Source organism: Glycine max, chromosome 10 (genome assembly GCF_000004515.6).
Source record: "Glycine max cultivar Williams 82 chromosome 10, Glycine_max_v4.0, whole genome shotgun sequence".
NCBI classification, from domain to species: domain Eukaryota; kingdom Viridiplantae; phylum Streptophyta; class Magnoliopsida; order Fabales; family Fabaceae; genus Glycine; species Glycine max.
This window is the reverse complement of record NC_038246.2, coordinates 5,071,750-5,098,648: the sequence shown is the minus strand read 5'-3', so window position 1 is coordinate 5,098,648 and position 26,899 is coordinate 5,071,750. Positions and strand designations below refer to the sequence as shown.

The window sequence follows — 26,899 nt, the reverse complement described above, 5'->3', positions numbered from 1 at the left end:
AGGTCGACCCATAATTAGGGGAGTTTCGACGTCCTCCTCGATGTCCATTATAACAAAGTCCACTAAGAAGGTCAACTGCTCTACCTTAACTAAGACATCCTTAACCACACCATAGGGTCGCGTGGTTGAGCGGTCTGCAAGCTATAGTGTCATTTTAGAAGGGATCACCTTGAAATTTCCCAATCTTCTGCACGTGGAGAGAGACATTAAGTTGATACTTGCCCCCAAGTCGATGAGAGCTTTACCCACTAAAGTTGATCCTATGGAGCATGGGATAGTCACAATCCTAGGATCTTTAAATTTTTGGGGCATGATACATTGGATCACCGCGCTGCAGTTTCTTTTCACCTCAATGTTCTTGTTATCAATGTACTTTCTCTCCTTAGTTAAGAGATCTTTCATGAATTTGCGTACATCGACATCTGCTGTAACACTTTACCAAAGGGGATGGTGATTTTTAGCTTCCTGACAATATCAAGAAAGTGAGCAAAATACATGTCTTTGTCTTTTCTCGAAGGAGTCAAAGGATAAGGAATATCCTTGTAGGTACAGTTGGTACTTCCTTCTTGCCCTCTATGGCTAATTGGCTCTTGGTCTTTGAGTTCAGGACCTCATCACTATCTTCATTGGTATTTTTTTTCTTTTCTTCTAATATTCTTTTCTCAGTCTCTTTTATTTGTCTCTCATCATCTTCCTCATCTTTTTCCACTTCCTTTCCTTCTCCCTCTACATTCTTATTCCTTTCCAGACTTTCTTTTACCTTGCTCTTGGTGAAGATCACCTTGCACTCTTCCTTAGGATTTTTCTCCGTATTGGCTACAAACTGTCCATTGGGTTTCTCAGCTAACTGCTTAGCAAGTTGGCCCACTTGAACCTCCAGATTCTTTATAGCCGACTCAGTACTCTTGTGATTTGAAATAGAAATTTGCATAAACTGAGCCAGAGTGTCCTCTCGATTGGTGGTTCTATCGTATAGATTCGGACCCTGGTTAAGGGGGTGATTGGATGGACCCTTTTGGTCTTTATTGAAGTTATTACCTAGGTGGAACCTCCAAGCATGACCTTGGTTCTGGGAGAAATTTCCTCCTTGATGAAAACCTACATTGCCTCCTGGATGATAGCTTGCATTGCCTCCTTGATTATACCATTGGTGGTTTCAATTGATAATATAATTGACCTCTTTTGATGCTTCCCCCTTGAGTCATGCAGGTGCCTGACTCATGAGCTCCTCCTCCGCACACAGCACAACCTTCTGCCTGCATTACAGAAACATTAGCAGGATTACCTGAATGTAGTTGTTTGGGAAGTTTGCTTAGGGTTTTAGTCAAGGTCTCTAGTCTCTTTGCTAGAAGCTTGTTCTGAGCCAACAATGCGTCTTGGGAAGTGAGTTCAAATAGACTTTTCTTTGTAGGAGTTTAAGCTTTATCTCGAAGAATTACATCGTCATTGGCTGCCATGTTTTCAATTAGCTCCATAGCTTCATAGCTTCATCAGGTGTTTTTAACTTTATCTTACCACTAGTGAAAGTGTATAGAAGTTTCTTCGATTGAGGTCGTAAGCCATCAATAAAGATATTTAGTTGTATTGCCTCACTAAATCCATGCGTTGGAGTCCAACGGAGTAAATTGCGAAAGCCATCTAAAGCTTCGCTGAGTGATTTGTTTGGAAACTGATGAAATGAAGAAATCTAAGCCTTGCCATGTGCTGTCTTGGATTCTGGAAAGTATTTCTTCAAGATTTTCTCCACAACCTCTTCCCAAGTTCTCAGGCTATTTCCTTTAAATGAGTGAAGCCATCTCTTAGATTTGTTGGCAAGGGAAAAGAAGAATAGGTTGAGGCAAATAACACCTTCCAGAACACCATCTATCTTGACTGTATTACATATTTCTATGTAAGTGGCCAAGTGGGCGCAAGGATCTTCATTTGGCAATCCTTGGAATAGGTTACCTTGTATTAGCTGTATAAGAAAATGGGGATATGAGATGTTGGTCGCTTGTACCTCTGGCTGCACAATACTGGTGAAGTACTGTGGTGATGAGGAGCTGGAATAGTCCTCCAAGGTAAACTCTCTATGACTCATCTCCTGCGACTGAGTTATCTGCAAAAATAGAAAAAAGGAGTGGATGTAGTTGGCTCATCCAAATCAAGTGGAAATGGTGAGGATGCTGTGGAGGATGAGATTCCTTTACTTCCTTGATTTGCATGCTTTTCTAGCTATTCTCTCCTCCTCTTTAAGGTGTTGTTTTTCCTATAGGTTGCCACGATTTCCACATTTAGTGGAACAAGGTTTACCTCAGAAGCCTTACCTCGCATATAAGAAGGCTAAAATAACTTGAGAACAGGTTATCAAGTTAAAGAATCTAATATGTATTAACAGATTAAATACAAAGAATCAATGAATGAAGAATAATTGCTCAAAATCAGATATATTTAACTACCGAGTTCAAGGAACAAAAGTCCCCGACAACGGTGCCAAAAATTTTTTGACTCCTTGGCAAGCATACTAAGTTATACAAGTAGTATAAAACGGTAAGATCAAGTATCGAATTCTACAGGGACTATGCTTGTACTTAAAGTTATATGTATATCTAACGATTAAGCAGTTAGTGACTCAAATTGAATCTTATTCATTAATTAACTACAAGTATAAATTAAAAGGAATTAACTATAAAGCAAGGAACATGAAGGTTAAGAAAACAAGTGCTTGAAGTTATGAGATGGTGTTGTGATAAGTTGAAGAACATGTTGGGGGCTCCGCTTGTCAGAACTTCTCTTGATGTAATCTTAATAAATTTTTCTCTTTTAACATTAATATAATTATTATCTGCATCTACTAGTCCATTCTAACCAAGATCCCTCAAATGAAAGAACTTAAATCACTTAATATTGCTCCCAATTCCTTGGTATTGAATACTAAATGATTTGCATTAAGAGCAAAGAACAAGCTCAAGAAAACCACTCTCCCTAAATATGACTAACTTTAGATATTCTTTCCAAGTTCTTAGCATACAAACATTTCTCAATATTTATATCTAAAACAATACATGAAGATGGATGATCAAACTATAATTGTGTAGATAAACACAGAGATAAATAATAATAACAATATTATATTAAAAGATAGCTCAAAATTATTACACAAAGGAGAGTTTGGTTAACAAAACTCCCAACAACAAGTGATTTTAGTCTCTCATTGTCATGAGAGACTTAAAAATATAAAAGTGGGATGAAAGAGAAGAAAATGGAAGAGAAATGAATTGAAACAGATCGACTAGAGCTTCGGAAACAAATTTTCTTTCCATTGACTTCTTGCTTTTCTTTGCTTCTTTTGGTTTCTTTGTTCTTCTAGTTTTTTCATTCTTCTAGAAAACAAAATGTTTCCTTTCCTTTTTATATGTTTCACCAACTAAGTGACCAATTAGAAATCTCTTATGCACTTAGTGGGACATTCGCACTGAGAGCGCATGTCCAGCTGGATCAAGTGGCCACATGCTAAGCGTAGGATGCGTGTTTAACGCGCTTACTTGTGACAATTGTCTTCCAATATGGCTTCTTGCGCTAAGCGGCTTGCTTGAATTGAGCGGTTCTAACTTGTTGAGCGAGGAGATCACGCTGAGCACGACACTTTAGTTCATTAATCCTCTTCCATGCCCTGCTATAACTCTACACAAAATATAATCAAAATTACTCTAAATTCATTAACTTTAACATCTTCTGGTTAAAAATTCAGAAGAAGTTAAGTCCTATTGTACAAATAACGTATGAATAATATTTATTAATTTTTATTCTCAAACTCCAAATTTTCATAATTATTGAAAATATAAATAAACTATTATTATAGATAAATCATTTTAATAATAGTAATAGTTAAAAATAAATTATAACACCTCAAAATATATTTTTATCCATAAAATAAAATTAAAATTTATATAAAAATATCATATAAATATATTTACTTTTGTCATTTTATATTTTTAAAATACTTTGATAGATAATTTTATTGAATATTTGTCATTTAATAAGTTATTTAAAAAAATTAGCTTTTGATTAATTTTACCAAATATTGTGTAAATCAATATTTTAGTCTAAACTTATTTTGTTTTTAAGGAAATTAAGCAGACCGGGCTACGAATGTATCATAAGTGTGTTGAGCTCGGTAAATTTGTATATCATTGACTGTCTAGAAAATGTATTGGAAGAAGTATGAAATTTACTTAATCATTTTAGAGAGAGGGTTGGAGTAGCGCCTATTGTAGAGAAGATGGTGGAAAATAGACTTAGGTGGTTTGGGCATGTAGAGAGAAGACCGATAGACTCTGTAGTGAGGAGAGTAGACCAGATGGAGAGAAGACAAACAATTCGAGGCAGGGGAAGACCCAAAAAGACTATAAGAGAGGTTATAAAAAAGGATCTCGAAATTAATGGTTTGGATAGAAGTATGGTACTTGATAGAACATTATGGCGGAAGTTGATCCATGTAGCCGACCCCACCTAGTGGGATAAGGCGTTGTTGTTGTTGTTGTATTCTAAACATGTATTCTTTGTCTACTACTTTTTAATAAATTATTATTCAAATGGAAGAACACATTAGCGGTTAGTATACAAGAAAATAGTGACTATAATTTAGACAAACCATTTACAGTATTCACTATAATTTATTCAAATAAATTTGTACACCATCAATTCTATGATTCCAATGGGAAAGGCATATAATAGTTCATTTCAAATGAAAGCATTATATCCATGCAAATTATTTTCTTTTAAGATGACAAAAGAATTAGATATTTGGAAGCTAGAGAGAGTTAGACATTTCATTGGAAGATAAGGACTGAAATTTGTCATTATTGCAATTAATATCCTCAGTTCCTCGCTATACAGATCGATTTAGCCTCCAACTCACCGTGACTGTACAAAACGGGACAACTGCACCAACCAGTAATCTTCTAATCTTTTTCAGCAGTAAAAGCATTTTGGTGCATGCATATCAGTGAGCTTGATGGGTTTTTTAAAGATTTATTTCTTCTCCCACAAAAAAGTTCATGAGACGCATTCTAAGTAATTAGGGCATTACGAAGCTCTCAGTAAAAGCTTATATAGTACTAGTATCTGATATAGCTGTACATAGTGATGACTGCTTAAGAAGAATCAAATCAACATATTTTTTAATCAGTGTAGTAAAGAAATTAAAGTGAAAAAAAGTCATGGACATGGTTTGTAGCAACAAATCAATTCTTCAATTGCAAATATCCCTCATTTTGTTTGCCAACTGTATATATTGATCAAATATTTCTCCACTTTCTGAATTTATTTTCCTTTAATTATATTTCTTTATTTGTTGTGTGTGAATATAGTAACCTTTTTCATTTTATATATGATACCTTTTCTGCTCGATTGTTCTGCAGAGGGCTTGGAATCCCTTGGATTGAACAGTTGCACTGATATTCCTATGCATAATCTCTGCGGGTAAGATCATACTCAAAACAGTTGCAATTTCATCATACATATGGAAGAATATCAGAATGTGTTTGATTTAACTTATTTTAGAGAAATAATAGTTAATTTTGTAAGCTTCTCGAAAGAAATAATTGCAAATATTTTGCTTTCAAGTGTGCGTTAAATCAAAGAAATTATTAAAGCAATAACATTTGATCTACCTTTGTTACACTGTAAAAGGGAACAATTAATTAAGTGACTAAAGAATAAAAAGAATCATCAACAACTTAAGTAGAATCCTCCATAAGTATCCCTTGCAACTTTGTTGCTTCTCTTCTCTACACTCTGCAACCCTCAAGAATTCTTGAGGCTGACAAGGGATTGAAAGTGCTCCCTTTTTCCTGAAACCAAACTCTTCCTGAGCTTGATCAAGCAGTCCCAAGAAAGCAGGATCATTCAAGTAATGTAAGCTAACAACGAACCTTTTGGATTCTCCGCCCTTTGTTCCAAGAACAGCAAAATATCCTTCCCTAACATCATCTGGCACCACACTTGTGGTTGTGGATTCATTGAAGTTCCTCAGTGGTGGCCTTCTGTGTACAAACTGTGAAATACCCATTTCTATCTTCCCAACAAAGGTCCTAAGCATCATCTTCAACTCTGAATGCTAGTTTTTTTCTTCTTGAAGGGATATATATTTAGTTTATTGAATTAATAGCGATTGAAAGCTTCTAATATATATAAATTTTGAGCTTGGGGACTCTACATGATGAGTTCGGCTTTTTATACCGAGAACACACTGAAAACACACGAAAAATCTTGATTGTAGGTGAGAGGCCAATAGCATGTGGCGGGTGTGTGTGTAACCCTTACAGATACATTGCATGATTTTGACAGGTCAATCGTTCTTTCCCATACGCGCTAAGCAGGTTATCGTTGAGGTAGGGCCAAGAATTTCTTCTCCCTATGTCTTACTATATATATATATATATATATATATATATATATATATATATATATATATATATATATAATAGGTTACATTTGCATTGCAGTTTGGTCGCTTTTCTTAATATCACAAGAACAAATGCAACCGATGTGATCAAAGACAATTAAAATATCTTGATGTTACAGTCTAAATCACAATCTCGGACCAATTTTTAAAACCTTGTATTAATATATGATGGCCTATACAATCTGGCAATGTGCATGGCTTTCTGCTTCAAGTGAAGGTTTCTAATAACAACCAAAACTTTTGGATTGGCCCATAAACGAATATTGATTGTTTGATGATTCTTTGTGTGTGGGACTCTCCTATACTCATTCTTATGTGCAAGATTTTGTTTGATTTGAGCTGAATGTTTAACAGAACCAGCCCTAAACCAAGTTCAAAGTCTCTGCAGATTTGGTAGATGGGGGATCTTTATTGCTTGCTTTGTACATATGAAATGTGCTAGGGTACATATATTGACGGTTTGTTATGACTGTCGGTGCAAGTGTTCATAGATTTTACGCGTACACTGTACACATAAACTTAATAAAGTGATATACAGTATGTATTTTCTTTTAATCTTAAGCATTTACATATATAAACGCTTTTTTTTAGACATACATAAACACTAAAAAGGGTCATATGTATTTTTTTATTTATTTTCATCATGTAAAATGAGATTTAATAATAACTTAAATATGTTTTTGGTAGTTGTAATATTTTTTTCTTTTCACTACCTAAAAAATACATTTTATATTACTTGATATTTTCAAAATTTTGATTTTGATAGTTATCATTAGTCTTGATTCGTTAGATTAACAATAGGTTCTAAAAATAAAAGTTTAAAAATATTAGATAATAAAATAAAAAATATTTCTTGTAAAAATAAACTAAAAACTATATATATTATAAATGTGAAAAAATATACTAAAATTTTGATTTTTTATCTTTCTTTTAAGATTATTTAATTTGTAGAAATCAAGAAATGTAATAAATTTTCTTGATTCTAATAAAATAATTATAAAATTTTCTATTTTTTATCATATTTGTTTTTCACTCCCCAATAAATGTATGTGTAAATTAATTAAAGATTAAAAAAGAAGTAATGATATAATAATTGATAAAAAAAATAATTAATGTAATCTTAAAAATTAAACGATAGATAAATAGAAAAAATAGTTTTCCAAAAAACCAGCAATTAAAAATTGAATGGAAGGAGTATTTTGTCAAATCATAGGAATCATAATTATAATTTTATGGGAATAAACTGTATTATTTGCGTTCTTGAAAATGTAGTATTACCACATTAGACCTCTTTAAAAGTAAAGAAATTTTAAATAAATTATCAAAAGTATAATTCATTATGTAAGTCTTTTCACTCATATATTATTCAACTTGTTCATGTGAAATCTTATCTTCAAACATACATTCCAACAATCTTTTTCTCTAAGTGTAAAATTCTTGTAAAATTCTCACATATATGTTGATTGATTGATGTTAAAAATGATATATATGACTAACCTAACATATATAAAAAGAATATAACTCTCAGTTAATGAACTAATTTTTGAAATTAAGTTTAATTCAAACTTTAAATTCTGAGATGCTGTATGATAAAAAAAAAATCTAAGATAATATTAAAGGTTAATCTTAATAGCTGTGGGGCCTATTGGATAATTCCTTAGGAGCTTGTTATCAAATCAACGGTAGCTAGACATCCATTTTTATAAACTTCAAGGCACACATGAGGAGGGTATATTAGAGATTCTGCGTTGAGTAGTAATAATGGCCAAAACCGTGTATATAGGTAGACTACCTCTCACTTTAGGAATTAGCTTTAGAGGTTACACTTAAATACTAATTTTAATATGATCCTACTAGCTAGAGTCTATTGTAAACCTAGCTATTTGACCACTCATTTTCTAGTCATTGGGGAACCATGTCCTTATGTCCAATAGTAATAGTTGTTGAACTTATAGAACTACTCGTTATTAGACCGTAATCAAACCATCATAACAATGTCTAGTCTTGTAACTTTTACATTTTAAATGTTTAGTTCTTACTACGAATAAATGTTAGAGGTCTCCCATTAACTAATTATATGATCAAAATGATATATAATACTTGGTTCTATTGTAAAGTAGAAGCTTTAAAAAATAATCAGTGAGATTATAACACTTGACTATCAAAAGAGAAAATCCCTTTCCACATAACATCAAAAGATAACTACAAAGTAATCCGTCATTCGTTCTGACACTACTATCGCTATGGTTGTCTCATTTACATCATCAACATTGCAGGGATAAGTTATTATGTGCTAAAAGTAGGAAACACTTCACCGCCTTTGCAAATAAGATTTGAGCGTATTCCATGCATAATTATCCATATCTTCAACGCTCTTAATTTCTTGGTAGACAATGACTCTATTCTTTACTGTGGAAAATGTTACAAACCAAATGAACTTGAAAGAGGTTTCAAAGGAGAAAGCAAGTGTTAATTTATCTCAATCTTGTGGAGAGTGGCCAAACTCATTTTTAATGCAACCATATATGACGCGCTGATTTCTTCCCCTATATTTGTCCTAATAGTACTACACAAACGAATTCATATAAAATTTATGATAAACGTACGTGCTTTTTTGAATATTTTTATTGATAAAAATTCATTATCAAATTGTTATAAATGTTACAATTAATATAAGTATGAGTGGATAATATTACAAGCTTCTCTTACCTTGTGTGACTTTACATAAATAATAATAATGCTAACAATTATAAATTAAACTGGCTAAAGGATATATAATTGATCATCTACACATATATATAATACATCTTGAAGCAGTAGCAAATTAAAAGGCTAAATTATTTATAATTAGACATTAAAACTTCATTATAGTGTTCTGTGTCATAGTAAGTAATAGGAAGTTAATTACAGAAATCAGCAGTAGGGTATTCATTCCTTCACCCTTGGTACTCTGCAATCTTCTCAGTGTACACTCTCTGCTAGACGTATGGGTGCACGACTTTATCTAGGGACCAGCTGGGGGCAAGCATGTGACTACAATAATGCATACTGCAGCATACATAGGTACGTAGTCCATATAATAATAATAATAATAATAATAATAATAATAAACCTTATCTGTCTTGATCATTTGTATGCGCTCATTTACTATTATTTAATCCGCGTGGATCAATTGAGAGAAACTTCTTCAATTAGCCGAGTCTTATCTTTGATGTTCCTTTGTATCTTAATGACAAAATTGTATGTCCATGTATGCATATTATACAAATTAATTGCGAATATGGTAATCGATATACATAAATTGATTTTGATATATTATTTTTTTATTAATAAATATTAGTTGTTAAATATCAGATATGAAAGTGCAGGATGAAAAAAACAGATTGTAATTCATTGATGAAAGTGCTACAAGAAATAATTTATATACAAAGGATAAGGAGTAACTAACTAACTGTATAAGAGGTAACTAACTAACTGTAGCTTATAATAGACTAACAGAATTGTGATACCCCCTCAAGTTAGTAAATAGGTGTTAATCATTTTCAACTTGACAATGAATTTATCAAAAGTCGAGTCTGAAAGTGCTTTTGTAAAAACATCAGTAACTTGTTGTTGGTTCTTGACATGGACAAGCTTGATTACTTTGGACTGAACAAACTCCCTGATGAAATGGTAATCTATGTCAATGTGCTTGGACCGTTCATGGTGGGAAGGGTTGGTGGCAAGGCTTATAGTAGATTTATTATCACAAAACAACATCGCAGAGGGCACATCAATTTCAAAGTGAAGAAGTAACTGTTTTAACCAAACAACTTCACTAGTATCAACATAGCTGGCCCAATCAACATCAGCAAAGGTAATGAGTTTGAGAGAGTTCTGAGTTGGGAAAAATAAACCTTGTCTGGGAGCAGATTTGAGATACTGCAGAAGATGATGGACAACATGTAGGTGAGGAACTCTAGGTTCTTTTATATATTGACTCAAGCGATTCACAACAAATGTGATATCAGGACGTGAAATGGTCAGATAAATCAATCTACCAATTAACCTTTTATACATTGAGAGATTAGGGAGTAAGTCTCCATCATGAAGATTGAGTTTCAGAATGGGATCCATTGGTAGATTGGAAGGTTTGCTGGCCAAAAAACCTGTATCTTCTAAAAGAGATAGAGTATACTTTAGCCGGGAAAAGTGAGATACCTCTACTGGATTTGGCTATTTCTAAGCCAAGAAAATATTTCAAAGGACCAAGGATCTTCAATTGAAACATAGACTGCAATTTGGTCTAAATAGCTTGCATAGAGGCAAAATTTGGTCTTAACAGGATGATGTCATCTACATACACTAGTAGAATAACTAAGGAATTTCCTGAACCAATGATGAATAGGGAGTAATCATGCTTGGATTGATGGAACCCATGACTAAGAAGGGTAGTGGAGAACTTACAAAATCATTGTCTAGAAGCTTGTTTAAGTCCATACAATGATTTGTTCAATTTGCATACCAAGGAAGAATTTTCTGACTTGTAACCTTTGGGAAGTTCCATATAAACTTCTTCAAACAAATCTCCATTCAAAAAAGCATTATTAACATCTAATTGGAGGAGGCACCAGTTTCTAGCAGCAGCAACACAGAGCAAAACTCTCACAGTGGTAAGCTTGGCTATTGGAGAGAAGGTATCAGAGAAATCGATTCCAGCTTGTTGAGTATATCCTTTGGCAACCAATCGAGCTTTGTATCTATCTACATAGCCATCTATTTTATATTTAACCTTATACACCCATCTACATCCTATACAATGCTTATCAGGTGGTAAGGGAACAAGTGTCCAAGTGGAATTTGCCTCAAGAGCTTGGATTTCCTTATTCATTGCCCGATGCCATTCAGGATAAGGAGCAGCTTGATGATAAAATTGAGGTTCGTATACAGCTAAAATCTGGTTAATGAAAGCTCTGTAAGGGGAGCTAAGAGCCAACAAGGAACAATGATGCTGGATTGGATATGCAGCCTTTGATTGTGATGTAACATAGTCAGACAAGTATAAGGGAGGCTTAGTGTGGCGTGTACTCCATCTTAAAGTAACAGGGGGCAAAGGGTCAGGTTGATCTGAGCCAGGGATTAAGGGTGAATCACTTGGGTCTTGGTTAGAGCTAGTAGCTATCTATGGTGATTGGCTAGTATTTTGGTCAGGGTTAGGTAATGTATTAGTGAGAGGAATGGGGATAACCAAATCAAGTAAGGAATCAAGGATGACTTGGGGTTGTGAAATGGTTTGAAATGGAAAAATGGATTCATGAAAGACAACATCACTAGACACAAAAAACTTCTTAGTGTCCAAGCTATACAATTTGTATCCTTTATAACCTTGTGGGTAACCAACAAAAATTGCAGGTACTGCTCTAGGAGAAAACTTGTTCCTAGATGATGGAAGGGTGGAAGCAAAGGAAAAACAACCAAAACTCCTCAAGGCATGATAGTTGGGTTCCTTCTTGAATAGAATGTTGAAGGGTGAGCTGTGTTTCAGTAATGGTGAAGGAGTTCTGTTGATGAGAAGGACTACAATGGTAACACAATTTCCCCAAAAAGAGATATGGACTTTAGATTGGAAATACAAAGCTCTGGCTACATTGAGTAGATGTTGATGCTTCCTTTCCACTACTGAATTTTGTTCTGGTCTCTCAACATAGGAAAATTGATGAAGAGTGCCTATGGAAGCCAAAAACTGAGTGAGAGCAAGCTCCTTAGCATTATCAGACCTGAGGCACTTGATAGATACAAAAAATTGAGTCTGAACCATGGTGAAAAATTGTTTCACATAGATTGAAGCTTCAAATTTGTGCTTAAGCAGAAATAACCAAGTGAATCTTGAGCAGTCATCTACCAATGTAAGGAAAAATCTCTTTCCCTCATATGTAGGGTGGGCATAGGGACCCCATATATCACAGTGAAGTAAGTCAAAAGGTAAATCAGATAAATGATTAGAGTTAGGAAAAAATAATCTTCTAAATTTAGCAAGTGGACAAACAGAACAATTAGAAGAAGAGAAATTAGGGGAGAAGTGTAAACCAATTTTATTATTCAAATGATTGAAAACTTTGTTTGATAGATGACCAAATCTAGAATGCCAAATATGAGCATTGTTACAAAGAGTGGAATTTGCATGTGAATTGATAACAGAAAAAGTAAATTTTCAATCATGAGTGTCCTTGAGGTCTAGGACATAAAGGCCTTGGATAAGATCCCCTTTACCAATCCTCTTGCAAGCTTGCTTCTCCTGAATATCAAATTCATTTTGGGAAAAAGAAATGGACAAATTAGGATTGGTTAGAAGGACACTAACTGAAATTAAATTGAATTTGAATTTAGGAATGTAGGCAACATTATGCAAGACTAAGGTATTGGTTAAACAAACTGAACCAATGGCAAGAATGGGTATAATGTCACTGTTAGGCAGAGTTACAATTTTATCATAAACAAGCTGATAAGATAAAAAATGATGAAGAGAGCAAGTAATATGAATGCTTGCACCAGAATCTAAAAGCCAACAATCATGAAGAAAATTAGAAGTGGAAGTAGAAAGGATCATACCACTAGCGGAAGAAACACCGTGAGGAATGACAACATTGGTAGCATGACTTTCTAAAAGATTCATCAATTGGCTATATTGCTGGGCAATAAGCTGAAACTGGGAACCTAAGTCCCCAGAAGAAGGTTGTGAGTGAGGCATATCAACAGACACTTGTTGAGCAACCTTGTGTGGTGATTCAGAAGAAGAAGAAGAATAGTGCTTCTTGACCTCTGAGGAATATTCAGTCTTCTTATAATTTGGAGGATAGCCATGCAACTTGAAACAACGATCCTGAGTATGACCCAACATACCACAATGAGCACACAAGGGGCGATTCTTGGAAGAGCCTATGGAGCAGTTTTCAGAATTATTTTGTGCAGTAGAAGAATTCTTGAAGGCAAAAACATGTGAAACTTCACTAGCAGAAGTTCCAGACGTGGAAGCACCAACCTCTTTTTGCTTTTCTTCTTGAACAACTAAGGCAAAAACCTTAGTTACTGAGGGAAAGGGATCCATGGATAGAATTTGACCTCTGATAGTAGAGAAAGATTCGTTCAGCCCCATCAAAAACTGCATAGCATACTCTATCTGTTCAAAATCGCACCATGGTTTAATTCTGCCACAGGTGCAACTATGTGATGGTTTCAGTTCTGACAGCGACTCCCAGAGAGAATGAAGTTTGGAGTAGAAGGAAGAAACATACATGGACCCTTGTTGTAGAATGATCAATTCATGCTTAAGCTGAAAAATCAGAGGACCATTACACTGATCGAAACGTACTTGGAGATCATCCCAGATTGCTTTGGCAGAAGAACAATGTAAGATACTTACTTGCATCTCTTTTGATAACGAATTAAGAAGCCAGGAAGAGATGATACTATCATTGTGATGCCACAAAGCATGAGTGGAGTGACCCAAATCAAGTTCAGGAATTGAACCATCGACAAACCCATATTTGTTCTTCCCATGAAGTGCCATGCGCATTGCTTTCTTCCAAGAATTGTAGTTTTCACTTGTAAGAGGGTGTGAAACTAAGGCAATACCAGGAGAGAAGGAAAGGTACAGAGAGAGGCTTCAAGAGGAAGCAATAGGCGCAGAAGGAATAACTTCTAATACCATATCAAATATGAAAGTGCAGGATGAAAAAAATAGATTGTAATTAATTGATGAAAGTATTACAAGAAATGATTTATATACAAATGATAAGGAGTAACTAACTAACTAACTGTATAAAAGGTAACTAACTAACTGCTTAATAACTAACTAATTGTAGCTTATAACAGAATAATAGAATCGTGATATTAAATGTTAATTTTTATTATTATCGAACAATGACTTTAAATTCACCACTTTTTCTCATTGTTTATTTTTTCACTAAGAGTCAATTTTATAACTCTTGATTTTGATTTACTATTGTACAAGCCACTTGAATGAATGATGTGATCGAGCTCCATTATTGCAGCAGCAGGTTTGTTTTTCATAAAATAATATACACATACACACGATTTTATGTAAATGAAAATTAAATATTATAAAAAGATAACAAAAAAGGGTAAGTTTTAAAATAGTGTATCTCCATCTTTATATAATATTAGTTTATGAAGCAAATCGTCAGTGTATTATACTAAAAGAATTGCTTTTATAATTTAGAAAAAGAAAAACAAAACAAAAATATGGAAATGGCTAATCGCATGACTCCTCCCTTTAGTATGTTGGTTGTGGGGATCAACATGCTTCTTAATAAGGTCCATATGGGATAAATAAGTCACATCGAGTTGTGGCGCTTGTTAAATAAGTCTCATTCCTTATGAACTTTTTTTCTTCTTATTATTTTCCCTCGAAACCATGCTAAAACCTTCGATATTCATATGATTATTACCGGTTAATAGATTGGTATATTTTCCTTGAAAAGGTCACAACATATGCTTTGATAGTAATGCCCATATCACTGATAAAATATAGTAATGCCCATATTAAATTCAAGGTGCAAAATTGTAATAAAAATAAAGTTACAAAGTTTATTTTCCTTAAAACTAATTTTAGGTTCAGATTTAATTTGTGAATAGAAAAAAAATTAAGACATAGTTTATTCTCTTAAATAGGTTCTCTCAATTAAATTCAGATGAATTAGATCTTGAATATGACAAAGAATTTCATAATTATACTTACAACTATAATTTCTGCATAACTAAACATGTAGCTTACATAACAACTCTAAAAAGACAACACTGAAAGCATGACGGTAAGAATTATCATAATCAGTGTTGTCCACCTCTTATGCTACCTCAGCAACTTCACGAATAGTTAAAATTAAACTATCATTTTCCTATTTCTATCTATATATCTTAATTAAAACATAGCCAAAGAAAAACAAATAAGTACCTTTGTGAAAAGAGGGAAAGATCCCACACAACATTCCCAATATATAAAAGATATGAATGTCTTCATGCATGACTATCCCGTCCTTCAATGCTCTTTCTTGGATAGACAACAACAAAGTTGTGATACAGTGAGTTACAATTTGAAACTAGGTTTCATATATAGTTTTAAATTACGATCTACAATTAAATTGCAAAAGATTTTTTTCTCACCGCAATACAATTGCGATCTCATCAGCCGCAATCATAATTGCCTGTAACATAAATATTATTATTTTTATTCATCACAATCACAATTTAAAATCATATTATATTTTATAGTTAATTTGGAATTATCAGCTACAGTAGTGTTTAATGTAGAGTACTGTGGGAGAGATTTACAAAGTGAACTTGCATAGGATCTCGAAAGGGAGTGAACATGTTTATCTCAATCATTTGGATTTGCAGTGAGTGGAGCCAATTTAATGCAACCTTTGGCGCGTTGACTTCTTCCCCTATATTCGCCGGCATTCAGCTTCAGATTTTGGCTCTTAATTTGTGTGTCTATAATATTATTTGCCCTTTTTCTTTTCTTCTTAATAAGCAAAACATATTTATTGATAAAGACTAAACAATAGCAACAGTATTGCAAAACAGTACAAAAACAAGGCAAAGAGAAAGGGAAAAAAAAGCCATAATCCCGTGCCACCACATGGCTAGCAAAACAGGATTTATGACACACCAATAATGTCTAGAAGGCCACGAAGTTGTACACATGGAGATATTCCACCGTCAATTTTAACAATTAATCACACAAGCATCTTGCAGTAAAGTCTATGCTGCAACAGATTTCAATTATTGTGTAAATTCTGCCATTTGCTATGAACTAAATGAATGGACTGAAACCTCGTGCTTCCAGTGATAATTGAAGACAAGTTGTCTTGAAATGTATTTTCAACTCATGAACCAATGATCCCCTGAAAATTCCAATTAATTTACAGATTTTTATCAGTGCATGCTCCTGGCGTGGATTGTTTGGACCGAAAACAAATTGGTTGAGTCAACCTTAGTGGTGGGAGTTAAATAGTACTCCATTTATTAATGATAAGAAATAAAAATTAAAAATAAATTAATGATAATTAGATAAAATTAATTTTATAAAATTAATTTTTTCATTTATTTATTAATATTTTTTAGTCTATGTAAAATAACTTAAAACTACATTTATAATTTGACGGAAAGAATATGTTATTGACCTCCTTCTCCTATTTATTACCTCTTTTGGGATTAGAAAATTAAGCAAAAGCATCAAGCATGCACCCTTTCACGTTTTCGAGGCCAAGCTAAACGGCCAAAATATCACTAAACTGACATGACTTAGTTGCATGGGCCTAGGCTAGACAATGACACTAAACTTTGCCCTTGATAACGGTTAAATATGAAATGTTTATGATGATAAAAATATCCTTAAAAATAATTATTTAGAAGTTATTCATGCTTAAATTGTAGCGCGTTCCACGCGCAAGGCGCACTTAGCACGAAGACAAGCATTGACGCTAAGCGGGAATTCAAGCACCAGCACTAAGCAAGCAGAACGCGCTAAGCGCAAATGCATGCATCCACGCTAAGCAAGAAGAGTGCGCTAAGCGAGAGCATGCAGACCCAAGTCTACTCCAGCAGCTATAAAAAGAGAGTCAAGCCAAGGAGAAAGGACACACCGAGTCTCAGAGCACTCTAATACACACCTGAAGCCTGAGAACTCTCATTTAGGAAATTCTTTCTTCTCTCTCATCATTTTTTATTCCCTCCTTCTATCCCTTTTTCTCTACCAGTTCTTATACCCCTTTTTCAGTATAAGGCCTCTTATGGCTTTAGGAGGCTAAACTCTTAGTTAGGGCCTAACATGCCTGAAAAGTCAAAAGATGTATTATATACTTCATATTTATCAATGCAACATGTATTTTCTATCTTATTATCCTTTCTTACTTTTAATTTCTTGCATTATTTTGGAGGTTAGGTACTTGACAGAGAATAATCCTTAATAAAAATACAAGGAAGGCCTTGCATGTATTTGTTTTGAGAATTAGTCACTCGGAGAGGATAATTTTTAATAGAATTAAAAGGAAGGTATCTTAATAAAATCATTGTTAAACATAGAGTAATTGTATTATGCCCATGCATTAAAGCAAATATCTAGAATTAGAACTTTATGCATTTTATTTGTTGAATCTTTGCAAAGACATTTGTAAGATAGATAGATAAAATAAGTTTGTCATCATGAGACATCAGGGACAAGTAATCTAATAAAAAATAATACATCTTAAACAAACAAGACATGCTAAGTCCTAACATTTTCATTTTATTGAATTTCCTATTAATTCTTTTGTTTCCTATTAATTTCTTTGTCTACTAATATCTGTTATTATTTACTATTCTTGCTACTTATCCTTTACCTCATTTTATCTCTTATCTTATAAATTAGAAATTATACAACACAAATATAAATAAAGTCCCTATAAAAATGGACACTTAAACTTTTGAATGTTTACAAACGATACTCTTTGCTTGGTAGTACTGATTTAGAGCAAATGGACAAAGACTGAAATGTGACAAGTGGTTTGATTGAGATGATTGAATGTGGAAATAAGTTGAATAAGCGTGGGTGCGACGCGCAAAGAAGCTTCTCTCTCCCGGGTGAAAGATTTGAACACTTGTGATAGGTTGGAGAAGCTTTTTTTATGTGCAAGAATTTGACAGTGATTGCTTGCAATGAGGAAAATGCCCCTTGTGAGAGAATTATGTTAACCATATATGTGTTCCTATATTGTAAGAGTAATTTCATATAAAACTGTTAAATTTAATTCTCTCATTTCATTCAAACTAAAACAAATTTATCATTTTATTTTTACTCTATTTTTCACTTATTTTTCTGAAATTAAACAATCTAACATTCAATTATATTTTTTCTTTTTTTTTTTCAAATTATCTGGGCAAGCAAGGGTCTAGCTTCCCCCTTCTCCCTCAAGATCCTTTGTGCATACACAAGAATTTTTTTTTTTAAAATTAAAAAATATTGATAGAAAAAAATGAATAAAAAAATTAGAGTATTGAGTTAATTTTTGTTTAATTATTTTTTCTCACAATAAATTTCATCTCTAGTTTTACACATGAAATTAATAATAAATATTTTCGTAAAATTTTTTAATTATTAAATATTTATTTATTGGAAGTTAGATATTTAAATACTTGCCTAAATAAAATTATCCCCTTTTATTTTCATTCATTCTATTTCTCCTCATAATCAAACAGAGCCTTGGGGAGAAAGAGGAGAATGATGGATCTACTCTTGAGTATGAGATCCACTGTCCACGCATGGATTAATAATCAGCACCATTGTTCCTGAAATTAGTGTGAAGAGATAAGCTATCTCTTTCAGCCAACACTTATGAGAACTCGTGATCCTTTGTCAGTTGCTAGATTCAGCTGTATCTCAAGCGGGGCCGAGTCTTTTATTTGGTAACATGCAGCAGCAACGTTAACTAAGACAGAACCATTATGAACACGGATCAGTGATGGCTCCATATTCAAATCCTGTTGTTCCATTTTCATGGTATCGAGACAAGATCTCAGTTGGTGGTGGGGACATTTTACTGAGCTTGTTTCTGTGATTTGTAATGATTTGCAGCAAAATTAAGAAATCTTGAAGAAAACAGGTGGCTATCTGCACTGGATTTAAAAGGTTTTCTCTAGCAAAAATAGTATTGTTTCTATATTAGCATCTACCCAAGTTCAGAATGCAACCTTAGAGACGAAAATGACAAGAGATCATATGCATGCATGAACTATTAAGTTTGAGTCACTAAAATGTTTAATTATGTTCAATTCATTAGAACCATTAAGATTGGCATAGTAGTAGGAGATTTGAGTAATATATATGAGACCATAAATTCTACCAACAGTGGACCATTGTATACAAACAAAAAACAAGTTTAATTCATTATTTTAAAATAAACAAATAAGCTTAAACTTAACTTTAAACTCAAAAAAATGAGTTCAAGTTGTACAGACTTAACATCAAAACTTTGTGAATAACCCATATGTATATATGTATGATAATAAAGAAAATGTTAATTTTGTAATATAAAATAGATATACTTAATAAATAACAATTATCTTAAAAAAACTATCATTTTAAGCAAATAATTTTCCATCCAAAGGCACACAAAAGACATGGGTTGAGTGCAAATATAGTAAGTCGATCCTTTCTTCTGCACCCCATAATTAAATTAATCACCCGATACCTTCCTTTCATTTTGGAAAAGATAATCTATAATGAATGTTTTACATTCTGGATTACCTTTCAGAATGAAAAAAGGGAGTGTTAAATGATTATTGAAGGGTACAGAAAGAAATACCCTGATAAGCTTTGACTAAGAGCTTAATATTGGGTGGGTTAGGTGCATATCATAATTAACCATGGATTAGGAACATGAGGATGCTGACAATGGTAGAGATTGAGTATTTTTTTATTGTTAAATGTTAATTGTTAGTTTATTAATTTTTTTAATTTACTAATTACAATAAGTGAAGATAAATTGACTAAAAAATATAACGAATATTGGAGCAGGAACAAAAGGCTAAACTAATTATAATCAGAAATTAAAACTTCCTAGTTAATTAGGGAAAATCAATTTTAACAATATTAGGGTGTGTATATCTTCATGTATCTTTGTTGCAGTCTGCTCTGCTTCTCTCCGACACTCTGCAATTTCTTGAGGCCGACAAGGGATTGCAAGAGGCTGTTGCTGTCTGAGCCCAAGAATCCAGGATCAATCAAGCAGTAACAATATACTTTTTTTATTATCGAACAAGTGGATTAACTATAATAACACAGTTTTAAAAAATAAAAACTATGATAAGATAGTTTACCTTCAAACCTTGATTATGCAACTACGGTAGATATTTGAATTTCGAATGGAGAGATGTATGGCTCATAATAGTCTCACTTAACTCGAACAAAATTGTCTCATTAAAGGAAACAACAACAACAAATTAAAAAACTTTATGTTTCTTCACTCTTGATTGCAGCAACAACAACTAAATATGAAATATGAAATATTGCGGTGTGAATATTGCAGCAAAACGATTTCATTGTACGTATTGTGCAGTAGGGTCGTAGGGTCCTGGACAAGCATGTGAGTGCAATAATGCATAACTGCACATGCATGGATTCATGGAAGAGTAGAATGTTTAATGTATATAAAAAAAAAAAAAAAAAAAGCCTCCTCTTGATCATTTTTAATTAGAAATCAATTAATAATATATTAATAATAAAAAAAAAGAATGTGTGGATAAATTGGGAGAAGACCTACATATTAAGGCTGTTATCTTCAATTTGTTCCATAATGATTTCTCTTTTAAGGTGAATAATTCTGGATTCTTTTAGATAATTTTTATCTGAAATTCTGAATAACAAAGCTTTAATCCCATTTATGCATATTTTTGTAGTACTATGGCGATCAATGAACAGATACAGGAACCTGTTGCATTAGTACTTGCATTAATGCATGAAATAATTAAGCTCTAACACTATTAATTCATCTGGTTTGCCAATTGTTTGCATGTTCTTGCCCATCGGATACTGATATATATTCTTTAAATTACCATGCATGCTTAAAAAATAGTTATAAACATCTTAAATATAGCCAAAAATATCAGACAAAGAAACATGTACAAGACAGAAACACGAAAACATTCTCTCAATAATTCAAAAATAATAATTATTCTCTTTATTAATGATGTTCAAAAAAGAGATTGAGATTAAATTAAACTATTTTATTAGTAAGTAAATAATTTATATAAGTTTTATTTTATTTATGATATATATCAAAGAAAAATGTTTTTAACTTAGATTTACTAAGTTACGATATAATTTTTTTTAATTTAGTACAAAGTAATCAGGATGGAGATGGTAATTGTTATGATTATTTTTTAATTTGTAAGGGTTGGGTACCTCTTGTACCCAAAAATCAAAATATCTAATGCACATCTTTCTTTTGCTGATAAAAAACAATAGCTTATAACTTATTTTGCACTCTCTCTCTCTCTGTCTCATGTACACATGTTCTTTCTATGCTTCTTTCTCTTCTCTGAACTTCTGCAGACCTTGAGGCTTGTAAGGGAGTGCAAAGAGCATTCCTTTGTGGAAAGTCCGATTATTCCGTAGCTTACTCTAGTGTGGTCTCAAGAAAGCTGAACCAGTTACATAAACTGTTTTTATTTATTCACACTTAATAGCTTGAATAGAAAAGTAGACGTCCTACCTTACATCTTCTGCCACCGCTGTTGCTGTTGCTGCTGCAGTTTCCCATGTGATCTCTTGAAGCTAAATTGAGAGAGCCTTTTAATACATCTTCAATTTACTTAATTACTTACCCTTTTTATAATTATTTTTTGTGCTGAACAAAACTCAAACATGCGGTTTCATTCGCTTAATTCACTGATTAGACCTTTGCTATATGTTTGAACTTATGAAGTTATGAACCCTACATATGTTTATTTTTGGATATTTATCAATATAAGCTTTTCTGATGAATTTTTTTTAAGTATATATAATGTTATTCCTACTTACAATTCAGATAGAAGAAATTAAAAAGAGAGAAGTGGGGATTAAGAATTATAACATACACATGATGTGATAATAATTAAGAAAACAATTGTTGTACTTGTTAGACCAAGCTAATTAAGTTAACTTGAAGTTTGACTCTCATGTGATTGGTGCAGTGAAGTTATGTTCATGAAGCCATTAACAATTTTACTCTATTAAATTATTAGTAGCCAGCCCCAGAAGTCTCAAACAAGATATGGCCGATTTGAATCTAAATATCTAACAGTTAATTTGCTATTAAATTCAACAAAGTTCGTTTCCAATTTCATGTCAACTACTGCATGAAATGGCGCTACATTCACTAATATCTTGAACTGAATCCGTTAATTTGCCTCCATCTCCTCCAACAGTACTTTCATGATCTAGAATCTTCTCTAGTTCTTGAGGGTAGCAGGGAATGACCAAAACCCCCTTCTGTCTGAAACCATACTCTTCTCTTGCCCGCTCCAGCAGTCCCAAAAATGCAGGGTCATCCAAATAGTGCAACTCCACAATAAACCTTTTTCTTTCTTCACCCTTGTTAGCAAGAACCACAAAGTGCCCTTCCAAAACGTCACCCGGAACCTCTCTCGCTGAATCGTCATTGCTGATCGGTGTCAGCGATCTCTTAATCGGTGCAAACACTACCGCAAGACCGTCATGTACCTTTCCAAAGAAAGACCAGAGCATCATGAACTTTGTAATGTAATGTTATCTTAATTAATTAAAGTACTCTTTATGAAGCTATATGGTTGAAACTGGAAAGCTTTTTTTTTTTTTTTTTTATAAATGAGGTTTTTGTTTCATGATTGTAGAGTGTAGATATTTATAATGATGACTAAGTGGATAAGATGAAGAGAAGCAATGCATGAAATTTCTTGGGAGATATGGTACTGTGGAGCCTTTTACTTACAGGTACAGAAACATGCACACTAAATGCAACAATTTTGAGGGTCTTTTTCACCCTTCTGGACTCACTATACAGACAATTGGCGTGTATTCCTCACGCGGTGTCTCCGTGAGGATCACCCGTGCAATATTCCTATATAAATTGAATCTAGAACTATGATTTCTTTTCTTTAAGCCTTGACATATTGTTTGTGTGCCCTTATTTGCTTGATTTTTATTTTTATTTTTTCTGCATGATTAGTTGGTACTGGAAACTATCCTTTTCAGATGTGTATAGTTTATGTTAGCACATCACGAATGGAAAATAAATGAACCTCTTTTCATGATAGCTACCACGTAGCCCCAAAATTACCTATGATTAACCCTTTCTTTCTGGCGAGTGGCACACCACTATTGCTGTTTCGTTTTCCTCATCAACATCACTTGGATGAGCGATTTTTCGGGTCCAGAGTGGGAGACCCTTGAATAATTAATACATTTGCAATCAAAGATTTGAGAATCTTCCATTAGTCTCTACGATATTCAATCTTGGAGCAACAATATTATGATATATGAATCTTATGTTACATTAAGTTACAACATACATAACTCCAAATTAAATAGGAATTTTAAGTATGATTCAATCTCGGTCAATGATCAATCTCATAATCAGTTCAAAGGATTGAAATTTGTATGAATATTTAGAGTATCATTAGAGAACTTAAGGTCCTAATTAAGGTAGTATTAAATAAATAAAAATTAACTTGATTTCTAATATGGAATTTCAGCATCAGTGTTCAGTTAGAGTATTGCAGGAATATTACAAAGCGAATTCTAGGATTGGATTTGGATGGGAAGAAAGCGCAATGTGTACATATATCTCCATCATGGGGAGCCTAATAAGCCAGAAAGGAGGCATTTCACGATATTAAAGCGACATGTCATTTAATGCAACCTTTGGCTCATTCAATTCTTCCTTCTTAATTATACACGGGAATGTGGCATTGGATCTTTAATTAACGGTTACTATTTGCGAGTCAATGATATGTAATGATTTGGAGTATATAGCAATTGAGTGTTATTGATAGTGTAATTTAGAAATTCTCGAAAATTCTATGCTATCTTCCAAAATTAAGGGTTTTAATACTGTTATCTTGAAGCTCTCTTTACCCTTGCTGTCCCCTTCTCATTTTCTTCATCAATGTGTTTAAACTTATTCAATCATTGGCCCCCAAGAAACAATTGTATCAAAAATTTTAAATTTCTCTGGTATCATAACAACTCTCTTTACTAAATCTTTTTAGATGAATCTTGTGTACAATAAATACTATTTTAAAGAAGCTTTACAAATAATATCATGTTTTATAGAGAAAAATAGAAAAAACAACTTTTAGAAAAGGTATTTTGAAGAGCTTTCCCTCACCTTTTTCACCTAGCCTCAGCTTTATCCTAATTACTTTTTCCTCTAAGAACATGTTCGTGTACCTTATCTATTTGTTCCCTCTTCAATCTCTCTCAAACATTTTACCAGTAAAAATAATTTTATTACGAATACGAGCAGTACACTATATTGTTACATCATTTTAGTACAATTATTGTACTCACAAATGAATTTGATTACAATCAGTAACTCGCAATTTAGAATTTTATGAAAAAAAAGTAATATATATCTTGTCTTATTTATAATCTAACCTTTTAGAGTTTCACACATCTTATTCAAACTCTGGCCAAACAGAACTACAATGAGATTCACTAGACTTGAATTACAACACCAGAAACATCTCCATAAAGGGAGGTCAAATAAGAATCACACAAATGAATTGGACACGTATTTAATCCAAAATCTTAAGACAATAAGTACATATCTACCTCTGTTGAAATTACTATAAATTTCTAGAATATTCTTAAATATAATATGTATGAAAATAGTAGAATATCCTAGAACTATAGTGTGTATGAATATGGTAGAAAAATCTAAAACTATAAGTGTATGTATAAGATAGAAAAACCTAGAACTATCATGATACTAATCTATCATGAAAATTCTAGAAAGACCTAAAGTAATGTAGAAACATTCACCACCATTAAATGGTTGGTGACTTGAGCCTATAAATAGGCAATTGATATGTTGTAATTGATCATCCAAGAAATCAATGACATAGCCTTCTTTCTAAAACAATTCTAAAAAACTATCAACTATCAATTATCATCTAATCAACTACCAACAGTGGTATCAGAGCTACGTTCGGTCATACATTGAGCGTAGTTATATTATCTACCTACCATTCCAAAATCCTCCCAACTACTTCAAAAATTTCTTTTGTACTATTAACCTACTCCAATAATATTTTTTTTAAGCTATGGATAACACTACTCAATCGTCAACTATATATGTCCCTATCTTCAATGGTGAAAATTATGATTTCTGACGTGTTAAAATGGAAACATATTTTTCATATCAATATTTATGGGACATAGTAGAAGAAGGCTTCACCGTTCCCACATATACTTTAGCTCTTAATACATCTCAAGAAAAAGAGTTGAAGAAAAATAAACAGAAAAATTCAAAGGCGTTGTTCACCTTGCAACAAGCGGTGACTGATTCAATTTTCCCAAGAATTATAGGAGTTAAGACTACCAAAGAAGCATGAAACACATTCCAGGAGGAGTCTCAAGGAAGTGTTAAGGTACGGACAGTTAAACTTCAATCTCTAAGAAGAGATTTTGAACTATTGAAGATGAAGGAGTCTAAGACAGTTAAAGATTACTATTCTAAAGTTAAAGAAATAGTTAATCAAATGAGAGTTTTTGAGAAAGATATTCTTGACAAGAAAATTGTTGAGAAAATTCTAATTATTATGCCCCAAAAGTTTGACCAAATTGTGACAACGATTGAGGAAACCAAAGATCTGTCCACTCTATCAGAGACAGAACTTGAGGGCTCTCTTGAAGCATATGAGCAAAGACTATATAGGCATAAAGAAGATACACTTGAAAATGCCTTCTAGTCAAAGTTTAAATTTTAGTCCCAAAACAAAGAAAATGAAGGAAAGAAAAATTATGGAGAAACTTCCAGAAGAAGAGAAGGTTCTAGGAATTTCCTTAAGAACAAAACAGATAAAAATCCTCCATGCAAATGCAAAAGGCAAGGCCATGCAGAGAAAAATTGTTGGTTCCGTAATATGCCACAAATGCAACCATTGCAAGAAGTTCGGGCACGTAGAGAAAAATTGTCGCAACAAAAATAGGCATCAAGCTAATATCGTAGAGGAGCATGATCAAGAACAATGTATGTTCTATGTCACTCAAGACTCATTAAAAGAAAAGGGAGGAAGCTGGTACTTGGATAGTGGATGTAGCAATCACATGGCCAAGGATGAGACTATTTTCAAAAGCATTGACGAGTCTGTCAAAGTCAAAGTTCGACTGGGAAATGGAAGTGTGGTTGAATCAAAAGGCAAAGGCACTGTCATGGTGGAGACAAATAAAGGTACGCGACTCATCCATGATGTCTTACTAGTTCCCAGCCTAAAAGAAAATCTTCTATGCATTGGCCAAATGATGGAGAGAGGCTACACACTTCACTTTGAAGGACGTGTATGCAAAATCTTAGACAACAAAAATAAAAGGTCTGAGATAGCCCAAGTAAAGATGAATAAGAGCAATAGAAGCTTCCCTCTAAATTTAAAATATGCAACAAACATTGCCATGAAGGTACAAGTTGATGATTCATGGCTATGGCATCGAAGATTTGGCCACTTCAACACACATGCCTTGAATTTGTTACATGAGAAGAACATGATGAGAGATCTTCCAAGCATAAAGGAGAACAATGAAGTGTGTGAAGAATGTCTCCTTGGTAAGCAACACTGATTTCCTTTCTCAACAAGTGGAGCATGGAGAGCAAAAGATCTATTGGAGCTGATACATATAAACGTCTGTGGACCAATGAGGATGCCATCACATGAGAACAATAGGTACTTCATACTCTT

The 26,899-nt window shown here is 33.1% G+C and overlaps 1 protein-coding gene and 1 long non-coding RNA gene across 2 annotated transcripts; one reads left to right on the top strand and one right to left on the bottom strand.

Moving 5' to 3' along the window:
• Positions 1-12,638: 12,638 nt before the first annotated feature.
• LOC102661486 (uncharacterized) lies at positions 12,639-13,994 on the bottom strand. The gene has a single exon (XM_006589767.1). It carries the CDS (start codon positions 13,992-13,994, stop codon positions 12,639-12,641), a length of 1,356 nt encoding a protein of 451 aa, XP_006589830.1.
• Positions 13,995-21,482: 7,488 nt separating this feature from the next.
• Positions 21,483-24,002, top strand: LOC121172992 (uncharacterized). Its single transcript, XR_005886963.1, has 3 exons — positions 21,483-22,724; positions 22,835-22,934; positions 23,696-24,002. It is a non-coding gene; the product is annotated as an uncharacterized lncRNA (long non-coding RNA).
• The last annotated feature ends 2,897 nt before the right edge of the window (positions 24,003-26,899 follow it).